Source organism: Melospiza georgiana, chromosome Z (genome assembly GCF_028018845.1).
Source record: "Melospiza georgiana isolate bMelGeo1 chromosome Z, bMelGeo1.pri, whole genome shotgun sequence".
Classification (NCBI taxonomy): domain Eukaryota; kingdom Metazoa; phylum Chordata; class Aves; order Passeriformes; family Passerellidae; genus Melospiza; species Melospiza georgiana.
Genome location: NC_080465.1, coordinates 40,442,433 through 40,459,895, shown reverse-complemented (window position 1 = coordinate 40,459,895; position 17,463 = coordinate 40,442,433). Strand labels below are relative to the sequence as shown.

The window sequence follows — 17,463 nt, the reverse complement described above, 5'->3', positions numbered from 1 at the left end:
AAGACATTGGCTTTGTCTTCATTCTTTATCATAAAATCAAGAAAGAGAACCAAATATGCAAGCCACTCAGACCTGCCTGTCTAGCATTTTAAAAAGTCTTTAATCTGCTGTCTGGCCAGTGCGGACATTCAAGGTAAAACACAACAAAGCCTGCAGTTGTGTTGGCTGAGGGAAAGAGAAGTGGAGGAGCCTGAGAGGGGACATAATAGTTCCCTGCCTAAGAGCAAGGCAGAGCTTCCAGGTAGGAGCTGAGGGGATATGCATTTTCAGATTATTGCCAGTTATGAGCTTGGATAAGAGGAACACTGTGGATCAGCTGCGTAGTGCATAAACTTTCAGTGATAACTGGAAGTATGGATATCTGCATGGCTCTAAAACTGCCATTTTGTTTGGAGGAGAATGATCCTCACATTTTCGTTCCATTGTACTGCAATGCAAAACCAGTTTCACTCAAATGAAGAAAATACAGATGTACCTTTCATTAGAACACATACTTATTTTAAACATTTTTGCAGGTGCTGGACTGGGTAAAGTGTTTTATTTGAATGAAGGATTGGGTAAATGTGTTTTCACCTAATGACTGAACAAGGCATAAAGAATTTTCCAGTGCTGTATCATCTTCTCCTTGGTTGTGTATCTGCATTTTCAAGGCAATTAATCAGAATGTTAAGGAGCCATCAGACTAAAGATCACAGAAAGCCAGAAATAGTATCACTGGATGATTCATCATCTTACGTGTATCAACATTTTATGCCGCAGGAAATCTATATAAGTAAAAGCTTAAGAAAGAAAACTAGTTCCTTTCTGAGGCTTTGCTCTGTTTCAGTGTAGAACATCGCTGAAAAAAATATCACTTGCTTTAGCAGTGTTGTATAATCTGTGTAAGTGTAGTCACACCTCAGACACAGTAAGCTGGGAAGAAAAATTATGGGAGTTACTTAGTATGCAATTAGAAGGAGAACATTTGAAGTGATGTGCACCTGTTGGGAAGGATGCTGATGCAGGCAGTGTGGCTGAAGTCTTGCAGTTGTTTTGAGGCAAGACGCAAACCCAAGGTGTCTAAGTAATATTTATTGTCGTTGATTGAACAGCTGATCTTTGTTAGTACCAGATAACTAAACTTGGAAAAGAAAGAATAGTTAACGAAAATGAAATTTCATTGGTTCAGTTTTGTTGCTATAAAGACGAATGCTCTAGAGGTTAGCATTTGAAGAAATGGTAGCAACTACCACAGCTGAAACACTTCTATGTGATAGTAACCTGGCCTGTATAACAGCAGCAGCAGCAATACTACTACTACTATTACTACTAATAATAATAATAATAATTCAGTGATATGTTGGTTGTAGAGAAGTATTTTGTGTCTGATTGTTTTGTGATTGACTGGCTTTCTCCTTGACACTCCTACCAAATCTCTTTTTTTTGACAGGAGCTCTATTCCAAACTGCATTCACTTGGCAAGGTTGAATCCGAAAGCCTGTTAACCCTGACCACCCAACTTGTCAAGCAGAAACTGCCAGAATGTGAAGTGGAAGACATTGCAAAATATGAGCAGAACCTCAAGAAGTGGGAAGAACTACAAGTACTTCTCATTGAGAGAGAAAGAGAGATGAGAGAACAGGCTAAGCAGGAAATGGAAGCTAGGAAGCTAGCTAAAGCATCTGCTTAATACTGCAACTAGGAATGCAGTGGTGTGCACTCCTCTGTCAGTGAACTGAAGTGCTCATCATTATTATTATTTCACTTCAATCATGCTGCAGGTGTGACTGCTGTATGCAAATTAAGCATCCCATTTTCTCTCTTTCCTGAAGTAAAGCACATATGGTTTAGAAATCTTCATCCTGTATATGATGTGGTTTTTTTTTACCATCAGCTAGGCAAGACATGGGATAGAGACAACACAAAGGCATAAGGAGTAGCTTGCCTGTAATGAAAGGTCTAGAAGGGTGGAAAGAAGAAAAGGGAAGAATTTCAAACACAAGTTGTTTCTGAAGGGGTTTCTCACAGGAAAGAATGCCTTTGCTACCCTGAACTGCAGACACTAAGAGGATTAACATATATTGATTGGGGTTTTTTTCTTTTTCCCAACCCATTTGGAAAATTCAAGCTTCTATGTATGGAGTAGGAAGGTAGGAAGCCTAACTTTAGGCTATTTTAAAAACCACAAGGAGTTTCAGCCTAGTGAGTAAGCACTTGAACATGCATTTAGATGTGTCTTTAAGGATGTTGGAAATTTCTGCATTTACTGGTGCTACTGTGCTCTATTTCTAGTCACTAGAGAAATGTGCAATCACCTCAGCACACACCAAGGAGCCTCATAATGCAGTGTACTTTCCTTTTATATTCTGGGCACTGTTTCATGGGGTTTTTGACCTAATTCCTTTCACGGTCCCATGCCCCATTCTTCAGATCAGTAAAACAATGTAGCTATTCACAAGAGCACAAGGAAATGGCAAGGCAGGAAAGAATCATAGTGCATTGATTGTGGTTGTGATGCATCAGCATCCATCCCTTCATGCATTCCCACTGAATCCTGTCAGCTGCAGCCAGCAACTTTTTGGAGTGCACATTGGGGCAAGATCCTTTAAAACAGGGAGACCTGAGTAACAGCCATGCTGTAATTGCAGTTTGTTAAGGCAGCAGCACTGTTGTCTCACTGTGCTTTACCACAGGGTCTAAATAAGCATTTCAAGTTTTATTGTGCATCTGTGTAGTTTTGCAGTGATAAAACTCACACCACAAACCCACTGTAAATCCAGTAAGAACATGCTGCAGACCTGTGAACTTGTTTTAAGTCTAGGAAAGTGTACATTAAATACACCAGACACCTTTCTTAGAATTCCCAGCAAACACACTCAGAGCCTGATTGCTCTTTTATGTCTAGGAAACCTGATACTAAGGTCCCTGACCCCATCTTGTCAACATCTCCTGTAGTTTATCCCATAGAGCAACAAGAGAGTGCTGTCTCCAGCCAGGTAAGTGGATGATTTTTTGGCTTGCCTAGCAGTGGAGTTTCCTGGAAAAGTCTCCTGAATTTTTTTTCTCTTTCTTGGTCTAAATGCTGTCTGATTACTAGGAGAAGTTAGGGAGCCATAAGGAAGGGTAGAAAGCCAAATATACTCTTAAGAACAATTTTCTTAAAACTAGTAATTTTAAAAAGGTCATAGTCACTCCTAATTGAGACACAAGAGAATGGAGTATCCCTTCCCTGACCACTATTTCAGTTATTCAGTTTCAGAACATGATCTGTAGCTCCAAAGGTTTTGCAATCACTCCTGCTTCCAAATTCCTGTACGAGCTTCTCTCTACAGACATCACCTCTTGGGATCTTCACTACAATTTTACACATTTCTCCTTGGTTATTGTTGGCCTCTTGGCAGCACAAAGGAGCCTGTTTCTGTGGGCACCTCCACCCTCCCTCCCTCAGCCTGCTGGTAGATACACCAGGCTGCTAATGTTAATTGAGCTCCAGCAAGCTGCCAGCTGCTGTGTCCCTGCTGTCTCACAGAGTTGGCTTCACTTCCCCCACAACTGCCCCCCTTCCCATTTATTCAGACTTAACTATTACAGCAATAGGAGAAAAAAAATCCTCCTGTGAGCTCTGAGTAGCCTGCTAATGAATATTATAGGTTGCCTCTTTGTTTTACTCCAGGCATGTGGGCTGGAATTCTCTGACAACAGTTCAAAGCATAAACCAGTAGGTACAACCTTTCTCTGCCTTTTCACCAGTCTCCTCTCATATCCCCCTGTGCCCTTGAGAGAAGGGGATTTCTTTGCAAAGTGCTTTGCAGGCAGCAAATCGGATTCATGGGGCCAGATGAAGGATATCAAACCCAAGACCAGAGAATCCAGAGCAGAGGATCCAGATTATTTGTGACATGAACCAAAAGCCAAGCCCTCACATTTATCTGTCCTCTTGGTATCACTGTGAGTGAGATGCCACTTTTGACACTTTGACCAGCTCGACCAACTGCACACTAGGGACCTTCTTCCTCTTAGGCCCCAGCTAAGTATTTCTCCGTGGTCCAGTAGCTACTGTCCTGCTCCTCCCCACCATAGGTTTCACCATGGCCTCAACAGCAACCAGTTTCTAATGTTTGGTCTAGTCAAAGTGTTCTCACATTTAGTAAATCCTTACACGTCCAATATGTGTACCTGCACCCTCCTGAATTCTCCAGCAATCCTCATTGCTACTCCCTTTTTGATCTTGCCTGTGATTCTCTTCGAGTTCCTCCTATGTATCATCTCACATTTATTTGTTATCCTTTTCCAAGGAGGCTAGCCATGTCTCTGCCCTGCAGCCACATCTCAGTGGTGCAAGCAGCTTGGGGTACCAAGTGCTTGGGCACCCTGTGGTATGAGGACTGTGGGTACAGCTGAATCTCAAGATGCTCAAAACATGTATTAGCAAATGAAGCTGGAGGGAGGGGAAGAAGGTACTCTCCTCTTTGGTGCTCTCTCCTACCTGCTGGCTTTGAGCAAGGTCAACAGTAAGACAAGTTGTGAGACAGGCTAATTCAGACCCCAGTGCTGTTCAGTGCTGTTTGTCTTCCCCAGGAAGATACATACAGTAGCTCTGTACCAAATGCAACAGCATGAAAAGTCAACACAATATCAGCTAACTTGGCTTAACTTACCTGATTTCCTCTTCCTACTCCAGGAAGACTTGATTATTTGCCCCCTTGCATAAATCATGTTGCACACAGAACCTGGTTTTTTACCTGCTTGCTGAATTACTTTTAAAAAAGAATTTTGAAGCAGCACCTAGGAGTGAAACTGGGCCCCAAGAAGTCAAAAGCCTTTATGTCCAGATGCCTGCAGCCATGTGTGCTCTGCTGTGTTCGCCGTCGCCTGCTGTGATGCAGCTGTCCACATTTAAAAGGAGGAGGGGCAGGGAAGTCATACAGCTTCTTTTGATCTGCTGCTGCTTAGATGTGAGCTCTGATGCTAAAGGAAGAGTGTGGATGTGTTTTTGTAAATGTATATTAAAAAAATAGCTTTGTGCTCTACAAGCACAAGAAGCTCTGAGTCATCCAGCCCTGCTCCCTGGTTCTTGATTTGATGTTTGATGCAAGTTCACAACCCAATGAACACTCTTACTAGGATGCTAGGGTACTCTCAATGCTTTTTGAAGCATTTCTGGTTCTTGCTGTCCTGTTTCAGACAGCTGTCTAGACCTTTCTATGCATGAATAGGACTGGCTAAATACTTCCTGCAGGGGACATACCAAAATCTTTCTTAGTAGTAACACTAGCTCATATTTTTGGAGCACCTCTCCTGGAAATGTTCCTTCACATCCTGTTTTCATTTGACTACAGCTGTGATTAGGATTAAAGTTATTGCAGTTTTCCCCTTGTCAGTATATTTCTAAATCACAGTACTGCATCTTTCTTCTTGCAAGTTTTTGAATAATTTCCCTGCTCATTCTGGTGTTTTTATTGCTGAAGGCAGAGGAAAATCTCCCATTGCTATATGCATTGTCTTGCATAGTCACTGAGCTGTGATGAGCAGCCCAAATGATACCTGACCGGAGTAGTGTGTGTGGCACAGCATTGCCAGACTTGTACATGCCAGTGTGAGCAGCTCTCCCACGTTTTCCCAAGTCTGGGAGAAACCCTTCAACAATACTAGCCATAAGAAACAGAGGCCAATACAAATGCAAAACCTGCTTGGTATGTTGGTAAGAATTTGGCTGCTCTTAAAAGAAAAAAAACAGCATCCCAATTCAAACCCATGGCAGACACCAAATATGCTGCTGCTGAGGCAAGTAAATACATAACTGCCCGTGTTACTGGCAAAACAGTTCCAACAAAGCATTGAAGGTCATTATCCATTATTCACAAGAAGAGAATTACATATTTATACCCTTGCAGCTCAAATAAATGTTGCCAGAAGCCTTGCACAGATGGGCCCTATTTATGGTAACACCTGATCTTGCCAAGATAAGGTTACAAGATGCTTTCAGACTGGGTCATATGTTGTGTCCTACACACAGTGCTGGTGTCAAGCACCTGTTCCTTCCCTAAGTGGCCTGTCCCAGCTGCTTGCCTGCCCATGCCAGAGTTCTCTGGTCACCCTTAAACGATAGGACTAGGATGATGATGCTTGCCAGCTTTGGGTGAAGGTTGGCTGGTACAAGGGAATTTCTGACCTGAGCAGCCATCACTGTGCTGTTGAGACAGACGGAAGACAGTCTGGGACACAGGTTAGCAAGTGTCCTCTCTTCCCCTGCCTCCTCGGGAAGCTGGAGTCAACAGTTACAAAAGGGAGTTGCACCACTGATTTAGAAGGATGCAAGATGTGGTCCGCTGAACAGCATCCACTTTTGCTGAGGTTCCTGGGTCAGTTTAAACTACAATTCCTGAGGTTCCTGGGTCAGTAGAAACTACTATTTGGTCCTGCAAAATATATTTGAATATTTGAACATATCTGTGGAGAGTAGAGTTAAATTTACCTTTCCAGAAATTTAATGATAGGAACTGTTGAGATGAGGAAAAGGCTTTTCAACTGTAGAAGAGAAGCTACTGCTATACTGCTGACAACCTGAACTTGTGACAGTGACTCTTTCACAATAAAACTATGGAGAATGAAGTATAGATCAAAAATTAGTGACAAACCATTAATTCAAAAGTAGCTTTAGATGCTAAATGTGGTAGAAAACTGTGCCACCTGCTCTGCATCAGTGTCTCCACAGAAATCAAAGTTGTCACTGAACTCAGCTAGCAATTGCATAGTACTGAATCATGCTACTCTTAAACCTTTCTGATGAACTCAAGTCCATTCTACCCATTCGAAATTGAAAATGTCCCAGGCACAGAAATAATCTTAGAATTAGAGCTCCAGTGACTAGCACATGACAAAATTCAGCTTTCAATATACCTTGTTTATTGCAAATCTTGACCATTTCTCCTTTAAATGATTTGGGCAAAGAAATTTTCAAGCCTGTTCTGATCCTTACAGAGGGTAACTCCTGGTATAATTTCATCTTTGGAAACTAAATTCTGCCTGGGAATGCTGAATTGCACTCTCGAGGAGGGTTCATATTAAGTATTTAATTGACTTGGTGGTTCGGTTTACCTTCAGCTGTTAGGGAAGTGTCATGGTTTGAGAGGAAGTAAGTTTTCTGGGATATGCTGTGGTCACACCAATAGGTGTTCAGATTGGAATATTGGCACCTGGTGTGACCACTGGGGACATTGGATACACCTCTGAGAACACAGGGGTTAAAAGCAGAGCACTCCCAGGGGAAGCTCTCTTGGGTTCCAGTGAGGAGAGAGTTCGGATCTCTCCCTGGTCCAGCTGCTGCTGCTGGGCAGCCATGCGGCCGGGTGAGGTAGGCTGGGCCTTGGACAGAGATGGGAGGTGAAGAGGCCCCGGCATGGAAGGGTGGGAGAAGCACCAGGAGGCATCGGGCAGCCCCCCCGAGAGAGAGAGAGAGGTACAGCCTGTGCCTGAGCCTGCTACCTTGGAACTTGATAACCTGTGCTGGCAGCACAGCTGAGAAGGAGCCAGAGGGGGTGCAGCGAGAAGGTGTCGGCCTCGGCTGCTGTGGGAGTTTTGGGCAGGCAGAGCCCGAGATTTTAACCCTTTTTTGGACAATGAAAACTTTGCAGAACATTAACCTTTCCTAGAAGAGAGATAGAGATGAAATGGAAGAAGGAAATGTGCAAGTGTGAAGGTCTGGGAAGTGAAAGATGGCGGAAGATTAGAGAAGAATCTTAGGTGGGAAGAGATGATGGAGTGGCCTTAGCTGGACTTTTCTTCTTATAGCCATGGACAGAACCATGTTTCCTGTGACACAGAGACTGCATCCAGGGGGAGGCAATGGTTCAGAGCCAAGAGGGTTCAGTGTTGAGACCCCTCGGCCCCAAGGGGTGAAATTTGGGGGGGACAGGTGTCCCAAAGGTGAGACTGTGCTCTTTTTGGAACGGGACAAAGCATCCTTAAAAGGACAACCCTAGAAGCAGCTCTGTTCCATGTGCAGTGGTGAGAGCACTGGGCATGGAAGGAAGAGGTCACGATGGCAGATGTTCTCCAGGCGGTGCCACGAGTGACATGGAAGCACACGAGGTTTCAGCTGTGTTTCCTGGGGAAGCCTATGGCACAAGAAAGACTCCTCTCCTCTTGATTAACTGAGAATTGATTATCTAAAGGGTGGTGATGGACTGAGTTGGTGATCTGAGGGATGGTTTTATTGAAAATTTGGTGGGGGGAGGAGAAAATGTTTTTGGAAGGTTTTCGTTTTTCCTGTGTGTCTCTTTTTACATGTAGTTGTAGTTTAGTTAATAAAGTTTTCTTTTCTTTATTTCTAAGTGGGGGCTTGCTTTGTTTATTCCTGGTCACATCTCACAGCAGATACCATGGGGAGTGTAATTTTCAGGGGGCACTGGCATTGCACCAGCATCAAACTATGACATAGGTGAGCAGCGGCAAAATAACATGAGATTTGTAAAAGCTCAATCAAAATTAATTTCTGGACCTTAACAGGTACAGAGGACACAACTCTAGTGCATATAGGCATTGTTATGTATGTTTAGCTTTGTTTGTATTAGGGATAAGCTCCAGATATTTCAATTATCTTTTCTGTGTGATTCACAAGCACAGGTGATGGACCAATCTGCAGGGAAAGTGACTCCACCACCTCCCCGGGAATTCTAATGCCCAATCACCCTTTCTGTGAAGAAATACCTGTTAATGTCCAACCTAAACCTCCCCTGATGCACTTTAGGATTCCGTCCTCTTGCCCTGTGACTGGATGCCTGGGAAAAGAGCCCAGCTCCCACCTGGCTACACCCTCCTTCTAGGAGCTGTAGAGAGGGACGAGGTCCCCTCTGAGCCTCCTCTTCTCCAGGCTAAACAACCTCAGCTCCCTCAGATGCTCCCCACAGGGCTTGACCTCCAGACCCTTCACCAATCTTGTTGCCCTTCTCTGGACATGCTCCAGCACCTCAATGTCCTTCTTAAACTGAGGGCCCAAGAAATGGACACAGGATTTGAGGTGCAGCCTCACCAGTGCTGAGTACAGGGGGTCAATCCCTGCCCTGCTCCTGCTGGCCACACCATTGCTGGCACAGGCCAGGATGCCATTGGCCTTCTTGGCCACCTGGGCACTGCTGGCTCACGCTCAGCTGCTGTCAGTCAGTATCCCCAGGTTCCTTTCTGCCTGACCACTGCCAGCCACTCCCTCCCCTGCCTGGAGCTCTGACTGAGGCTGTTGAGCCAAAGTGCAAGACCCAGAACTTGGTCTTGTTAAACCTCATATTTTTGGCTTCTGCCCATCAATCCAGCCTGTCCAGGTCCCTCTCCAGTGCCCTCCTACCCTCCAGCTGATTGACACTCACTTCCAGCTTAGTATCATCTGCAAATTTGATCATGGTAAACTCATTCCCCTCATCAAGTTCATGAATAAAAGTACTAAATAGAACTGGGCCCTAACACTGATCCCTGAGGGACACCACTAGAGCCCAGATGGATGCAGTACTGTTCACCACCACTCTCTGGGCCTGGCTATCCAGCCAGTTCTTAGCAAAGAGTGCTCCTGTCCAAGTTGAGGGCTGCCAGCTCTTCCAGGAGTGTGCTGTGGGAGATGGTGTTGAAGAAGACACACACAGCACAACAGAGGATGGTACGTGCTAGTGCAGACTAGTCACATCTATGGAAGATGAATAGTGATTACAACAGCAGGCAGCAGTCAAAAACTGCTTGCTAAATTACGGACATGGGCAATGCTTTTGGGCTTAGAGATGCTTTAGAAAGCATCATAGGACCCCTCAACACCTCTTTTTTGCCACATCCTGGGTGTTTTAGGTTGCAAATGCAGGATTGGCCAGGGGTGTGTATTCTATTGCCATCTGTTGGAGGTGGGGCAGTTATCTCCTGTTAATTGGGCCACCTGTTAAAACCAGGTGGGGCAGTTTTTCTTTATCTCTTCCACAACCAATCCTCCCTCTGTGAAATATCTTCTGTTAATGGGCCATTGAGTGTCACTGCATGGCTGATAAAATTACATAATCCCATTGTGAGATGCTCTGCCCATGGGGAGGAGCCAGCCATTCCTACCTGGATGTAATCTGATATTTGGAACACCAAAGCAGCCTTTTCCCACTGGATTCCCAGAGGAAGACCAGGCCCATCTACACTGCCACTGGACCTTCAGAGGAAATGTACTCCCTTTTTATAGGCTCATTGATTCAACAGAACCACATCTGTCACTCCAGGAGGACTGCAGCCACCATCTAATCAGACTGCTACCAATAAGGGTATTGGTATTTATACCAATAAGGTAATATTCTGATTCTATCAGTGTTGTTATGTATTACTGCATTTTTATTTTTATGTTTTTCCTAATAGAGAACTATTATTCCTACTCCCATAGCCTTGCCTGAGAGCCCCTTAATTTCAAAATTACAATAATTCAGAGGGAGGGTGTTTACATTTTCCATCCCAAAGGAGGCTCCTGCTTTCCTTAGCAGACACCTGTTTTTTCAAACCAAGACATTGGAAACAATGAAAAGCTAAAATTTCCTCCCACCCTCAGAACACTAGAAATCAAGAATGAATAGTCTACTGGTCTAGGATGCCACAAGATAGATCCCCCATTTTTTATAGACTGAAAAGATCTGAGGAACCATCATGTTCCCATGGAATCTGAAATAATACCTCATAAGCTAATTGAATTTGTTAAGCTGTGTTGAAGAAAGGAGCTTTCATGTGGCATCTGGAAACAGCAAGCCAAACACCACATACCAGGTAGGCCTGGCCCCTGTTACACCTATGCAAAACCACAAATTTGCTATGCAGCTGCAAGTAAATGACTGGGATTGAAGCTTGACCTGGTCTCCTTTGCACAATCATTTTAATATATTTTAAGTAGCATCCGTTACTCTACCACAAAGCTTAGAAAACCTTGATGTACACATATGCAGAATTATAAGATTTGCAGCACTTGACTTCCCTCATTTAGTCTTAATTTTTCCCTATTTCACCATGCTCAGCCCAATTCAAGCAAAGTACAGCATTTCTTACAGTCATAAGAAGCTAGAAAGAAACCCTTGGACTTTGGAGATAAATAAGGGCCTGCAAAAAGGGACTGCTGTCTGAGGGTGGAGGAAATCCCACAGGACCTCTGCTTCTCCTGGGGGTGAGCACTCCTTGCATTTTGTTGCTCCAGGCTTTACCCGCTTTCATGCCATCACCATTGACTACTGCAATCTCAGTACAGAGGCCATTGCAGCAGCAAGCCACTACAAAGGTAGACAGCCTGATGTTACAGCCTCCCTCAACAGCAGTAGAGGAAGCTGAACATTTATACAGTAAAAAACTGAACAGAGGGCTCAGCTTCCCCCCACTCTGTCCCCTCCAACCAAGACGAATGGGCAGTGATGGTCAGGAAGGGTCCATGAGTACTGCAGACAAGCTACACACTCTTGTTGAACTGCAACAACTTTGGGAAAGACCTCATGGTGGACTCAGTTTGATGTAAATTTATTTGGCATCATCTGTGACTGTGTAGTTACTGAAAATTAGGTGCTTTCTCATTCTCCTGGGGAGTACAGGAATGAGAACAACAAAGAGAAGCCATGTCATGGTACATCATGGTAACGTTTCACACCACAAGATAAAAGTATTCTTCCACATTTATCTTCCAATTACTAAAGAGAGATTGGGGTTTATCTGGCATTCAAATAATCACTGATCTTCAGAAAAAGAAGAAACCCCATAGACTAGGTAATCATGACTAAGAGAAAGAGAGAACTTAAAGATACATACATACACAAAGACAAGAAACATGTCAACACCACTTTAGCACTTTTGTATTTTATTGTGGAACTGAGTTTGATTCCTTTACATCAAATATCCTCAATGGAAGAGGGGATATTGCACACAAATATCATAAAAGCACTACATATTACTTTCACTGGAAACTAATTTTCTACATTAGATATGACTGGATAGAATAGAAGTGATGCAGGATTATAAGACATAATACCATACACAGCTGCAGACTGACACAAACACCATTCAGAACAAGAGAGAGGAGGTGTGTGAGGTGCTTCTCAGCCAGCCACAAGACTTTCTTTCCATAGTTTGGAAGATAATGGCTGCATGCAAATGCGTGAAAGCATATTTCAGATTTTGTCTTTTACATTGAGATTACAGCCCAGTCTTGAAGAGGTAGCTCCTGCCTTCTGGAGCACTTAGTTAGCCTAGTAGAGAGAAGCTGCTTCTTAAATTTTTTTCTTTCTATATTTTATGCTATTGTTTTATTTAGTTACTCTTTTTTAAAGAATTTTTTTGTAAAGTCCCAACAAACAAGAGGTTTTTTCTTTTTTTTCAAATTTAAAATAGCAAACATTTTTAAACCAGGTAAATAATATAATTGCATTCTAAGAAATGCTTACCCCTAGTTGATTTTAGTGTTTTGTTCAATTATTAAGTGAAATGATGAAAGCTTTTCTTTCAAGGGTAAACATTATATTTTTTCATATTCTAGTAAATCCAGACCAAGAAAATTACTATTTCTCTCATAAACATCATTACTGAGCAAGAACCTCTGGCGACAGATGAACAAAGAGAAGCGCATGACAGAAATGTTCCAAATGCACAGCAAGTGCTCTTTGGAACTCATTTGCTTGTGTTGGGAGGGATTGAAAATTCAATTAACAAATTTATTAAATCTTAGTAAAAGAGTACCAGAACTCTCCTAAATGCATAAGCTATCATAGACAATTAAAAAAACCCCAACATTCATATACACAGTTATCTCCATTCACCACAGTATGTAAAATAAGTAAAAAAAAAAATCAAAAGTGATTTCTATGAAAGATGGGGTGAAAATAGAGGTCAATGAGTCAGGCCCACCACAGGACTTTGAAAAGGCATGCAAGAGAGGCCCTGTCCAAGTACAAGAGTGGGATGGGATCCCCAAAGTTAATTCTTCATTGAATTATGAAGCATTATATTAATAGCATAAAGATCATGACTGGGAATGCTGTTATGGGTAATACCATCATTGAAATGGAGTGTTCTTTGCACTCAGATATTGAATCTTTACAATTAGAGTAATCAATAACAAACCATGCTCCTAGAAATCTATGCTGATCAACAGCACTCATCGTTCATGTACACAGTACATTTTGATGACTGTTACACTAAACTAGTTGTGTAGCACTAGGATTAGCACAGGTAGATTAGATCCACAGGCAGGAAAGTCATTAAGGGCAAGAGGAGCCAATGGAGGAGCTCATCGCAGTGTTGAATCTAGGTACCATTGCCATTTGGAAGGGAGTGGATGGAATAGGCATTACAATACCTCAGAATAGCCAGACTATGGTTTTAATATTCTTGTAGCAGCAAAAAAAGCAAATGTACATGTGTCTAATTATAATTATTATTTCAGAAGTAAAACAAATGTTTCAGCCATCCTAAATTTGCTTGGGCATATTTAAGGCTTGATTCCAATTTAATTTACAATAGGATCAGATGACTGTAACTTCCCTGACAGTAGTGAAATTGCTCCTGATTCACAGGAGTGAGTGGCATAAGTGAGATTAGTCACAAAACTACCACTGTACTTAAAACAATTTTCTACCAAAGCAGAGATACAAACCATGTCAGGTGTTGTCAGAAAATCAGAAAATCTGTTCCCACCCACTCAAAAGGTTTGAATTTTGAACTATATAATAAAATAGACAAATCAGAAAGAATTGTAGAAACAGTACAACTATTCTGCCAAAAATTCTGCAGAACATACCTGCAAAATTATACTACATAGTCTGCAAAGATATCCCATATCTTTGTAGACTATGTATTACAAAAGCATTTTAAAGTGAATTACATGAGCCCAGCAAACATGCTTGTTTTCACAATACATTTCCATCTGCCTTTTGTGCCATAGTCACTCTGAGTTATTCTTAACTACTTTACAGGTATAGCAATAAATAAAACAGCATTGCTAGAGAAATCTACAAAAAGAGAAGGCATTAGAAATAAATCAAAACCCCAACCACTGACAAACAGTAATTCACAGCATTAAATGGGCATGAGAAGCCCACATTTACAAGACCCTAAACCAGTATGAAAAAACCCTCATAAAAATTAGGAGTGCAAACATACACCTATTAAACAAAAATATCCTAACAATGTAAAATTAAAATAAATTACAAGTAGAGAAAATAAAATGAGGTCATAGTTCACTACATTGTAAAACTTAGCCATAATGGTGATTCATACAACCAGCACATAACTCCGTGCTGTAGGCCTTTACACCTTCTTAAATTCAGATTTGCAGACCTTCTACAATGCAACAAGATTTTTTTAATTGGGGTAAAATTTCTGAGACTAAAAAATCCAAACTGTCTTAAATCACAGAGCAGTGGTGCTGTTCCTCTGCAATCAGTATAGAGAAGGAAAAGAATGGAGGCATGAAGAAGGAAAGGAAGAAAAAAAGAATAGTAAAGGAAGAGGCAACAAGAGGAAGAGGAAAGGAAGTGAAAGAGTTAAAAAAGAGGATATGAGAGGAGGAGAGAGTAGTAAAGGAAAGAGAGGAGGAAAGGAAAGAGCAGAGGAAAGAGGAAAGCAAAGGGGAAGAGAAGGAAAAGGAAGGGAAGGAAAAGGGAAGAGAAGGTACTTTTTGCTTATTGCTTATTCTATCCTTTTCCAAGATCTTGTGAGGGTTGAGAATGTAAGTTATAACCTTTTAAGTATTGGGCAATCAACTTCTCAAATCCCATTTTCTGTCACCATCAACAGAATAATTTTATGAGGGTATCCTTCCATACCCATCTCCTGAAAAAGGCATTGACAGTTGACTGTTTTCAATAAATTTTACCTCAATATCAATTCTCACTAGAATCTTAAACAACACTACTCATTTATCTTACAAAACTACTAAAAAGAATGCCTTCACCTGAAAAATTTTTCTTTGCATTTACCTGTAAATGAAAATGTTTGTTACAAGTCATGTATTAAACGTTCATGCAGCACTAAAAAGAAAGGCTTCTGTACATTTGTTCCCATGTTCACTCTTAAATTAAACAAATAAAATCAGGTAGGACAAAGGAAGGCTGAATACTGTACAGGCTCACAGGTAACCTTTTCCATTGTTCTGAATGTTTCACTAAATTTTGTAACTCTGATACTAGACACCACTTCTATCTTGCTTCCACAGTACGAAAGGAGCCTTCAAAAAAAAGCTCATCTTGCCTTGTTGAGCTGTCCAGGTGCATCTGTGAAGTGTTCACATATGTAATTCATAGCACCAAACCATTTGACCAGTCAGATAAGTTCCTAATACCACACATGCACACTCACGCTTCTTTACTGGTGTAACTATGATCCTACACAGATGTTTTATAAATTGCTGTCTCAGCATTAAAAAATAAGTGCATCAAGTTTCTTTGTACATTCAAGTCACTTTCTAAGGCAAATTGTCTACTGTATGTACTCCCGACCGCTTTGGTATTTTGCTTCAGTTAATCGACAGTGGACATGGGTGTTTTCAAGCATGTGGACTGGTCACTTCTGGCTGGAGTGAGTGGGCTTTCGCTGGAAGCATGCCTTAGACTAACAATTCTGCATGTTGTAAGAAAGTTTTAGACTTCTGGATGGGGTGCAGGCTACATGCATATTTGGCCTATGATTGTTAGGGTGTGTCAGTATGCAGAGTTCAAATTAAAGTGAAAAGCTGCTGATGAGTGATTAGGTCATACATCCCTTCCTAGCCATGTTCTCTTTCTTTTTATGTTTGAGCTAACTTAATTCTTTAAAAAAAGGATCCCCATAGTGATAGCTCAAATTGATAAAAATTTAAGACTTTCTTCTCATGTGAGAACACAAGCAGACTCTAGTAAGCGATACATCTATTGCCACGAGACTAATGCAGACCTAATAATATACTACTTTCTCCTCCTACCCCTCTCTCTTCGTCTCTTTGTATTTCTTTAGAGGGCAAATGCCTCTACCTGGCAAAAGTCAATTGGGGTTGCTAGTGCATGGTTTCAAAATGTTCAGTGGAGATGCAACTGGATCTGTATTTTCGCAGTAATTTGTACTCTACTGTGGGAAGACTGTTATTTCCCTTAGCAACCAACAAAGACTGAAAAATATTAGTGACTTGCATCACTGTGACACAGTATAGCATTTGGCAGGTATATAGTTCAGCAGTTGAAATAGATGACTTGAATTTTCAGGAAAGGTGTTTTCACACTGAAGAATTTCTGGAAACGCAGTTTAATCTTGTGATGCACGGTCTTGTTCTTACAGCTCAATCTTGCATGCAGGAAAAGATTCATCTTGCATAACAACAGTGCTGCTGCTTGCCAAAACCATGATGTTGAGATCCTGCTGCTTCTCATGGGTCTCTTGATACCATTCCCTCATCACTTCTGAGTCATGGGTTGGGATTAAAGTCACCTGCAACATGAAGTAAAAGTCCTATTTAATGGACCACAGAAACAGTTGATATGTAAAATGTCTTTTCAAGAAGCCCCAGCCAACAAGTATGTTTCCCTTTCAGAAAGAGTGAATTTTTATGCAATAATTACTTGAATAAATGGATGGATAAAAAGAAATCAACATGTAGGTAAGGTAGAATGACTGAAAATAAGGTTTATAAAAATAAAATGTTGGTTTTGTAAGGTGCTATTATAAATAACTATGTAGTTCTTGGCTTTCACTATTATGTATTGACTTTTGCAAATTATATTTCATCACCACAATTTTGATATAGTACAATTTGTAATCACTTTTATGTGCATTTAATATAGTATAATTTGTCAGCTTTTTGGGGCAGTGTCTTGGTCCCAGTGTAACTTGTATATTTTAGTGTGGTAAACGTAAATTATAGTTTAGGCTCTCACAAAATACTAAAGTGGATGTTATGTGTTAACTTATGCAGAAGTAACTGTAGTTGTGGAATAATAACTGATGTCTTTGTTTTTATAACTAACTGACAGAAGTGAGAAAATCAGATGAATTTGTGAAATAGCTGATGTTGATTTAAAATACTTGTGGAAATAGCTAAAACGGTCTGCATAGTCAGATAACATTTGTAAAGATGTAAAGACCACTGCCACTGACCCTTCAACTACCACTATCGCCTGCTGAAACCACAGAAAATGAGACACGACTCTCAAAATCACATCCATGATTACTGCATGTACTCTAAAAAGATGGGTCAGCGGTTGAACCAAGCTAAAGAATCCCTGGAACATATAAACAAGTTTAAAGAAGTGTTTGAATATGTTTAATCTGTATGAATATGTATTTGACTAATGCAATGAAAAAGTACATAAGAAGACTTGCTATGATTAGCCAGTGTGCCTCTAGCTACAGCTACACACCCATTGCTGTTTACTGTCCCTTTTATCCTTATTAAACTTTTAAAAATGTTGAAGAGTGAGGCTGGTTTCTCACAGTGCTGAGATGATCTTTCAAGAGAAGTATAAGGTTGCAATCTGCACT

The 17,463-nt window shown here is 41.3% G+C and overlaps 2 protein-coding genes across 2 annotated transcripts in view; one reads left to right on the top strand and one right to left on the bottom strand.

Annotated features, from left to right (window-relative positions):
* The window catches only part of MRPS27 (mitochondrial ribosomal protein S27), a 42,785-nt gene extending 40,946 nt beyond the window's left edge, over positions 1-1,839 (top strand). Inside the window, exon 11 of the mRNA XM_058043327.1 lies at positions 1,430-1,839. Coding sequence (XP_057899310.1) covers positions 1,430-1,669 — 240 coding nt within the window. The 3' untranslated portion in view covers positions 1,670-1,839. The remainder of the gene's footprint in view (positions 1-1,429) is intronic.
* A 9,962-nt stretch (positions 1,840-11,801) lies between these two features.
* MAP1B (microtubule associated protein 1B) overlaps positions 11,802-17,463 on the bottom strand; it is a 71,037-nt gene continuing 65,375 nt past the window's right edge. The window contains exon 7 of the mRNA XM_058044591.1: positions 11,802-16,413. Within this exon, the coding sequence (XP_057900574.1) occupies positions 16,258-16,413 (156 nt within the window). The 3' untranslated portion in view covers positions 11,802-16,257. The remainder of the gene's footprint in view (positions 16,414-17,463) is intronic.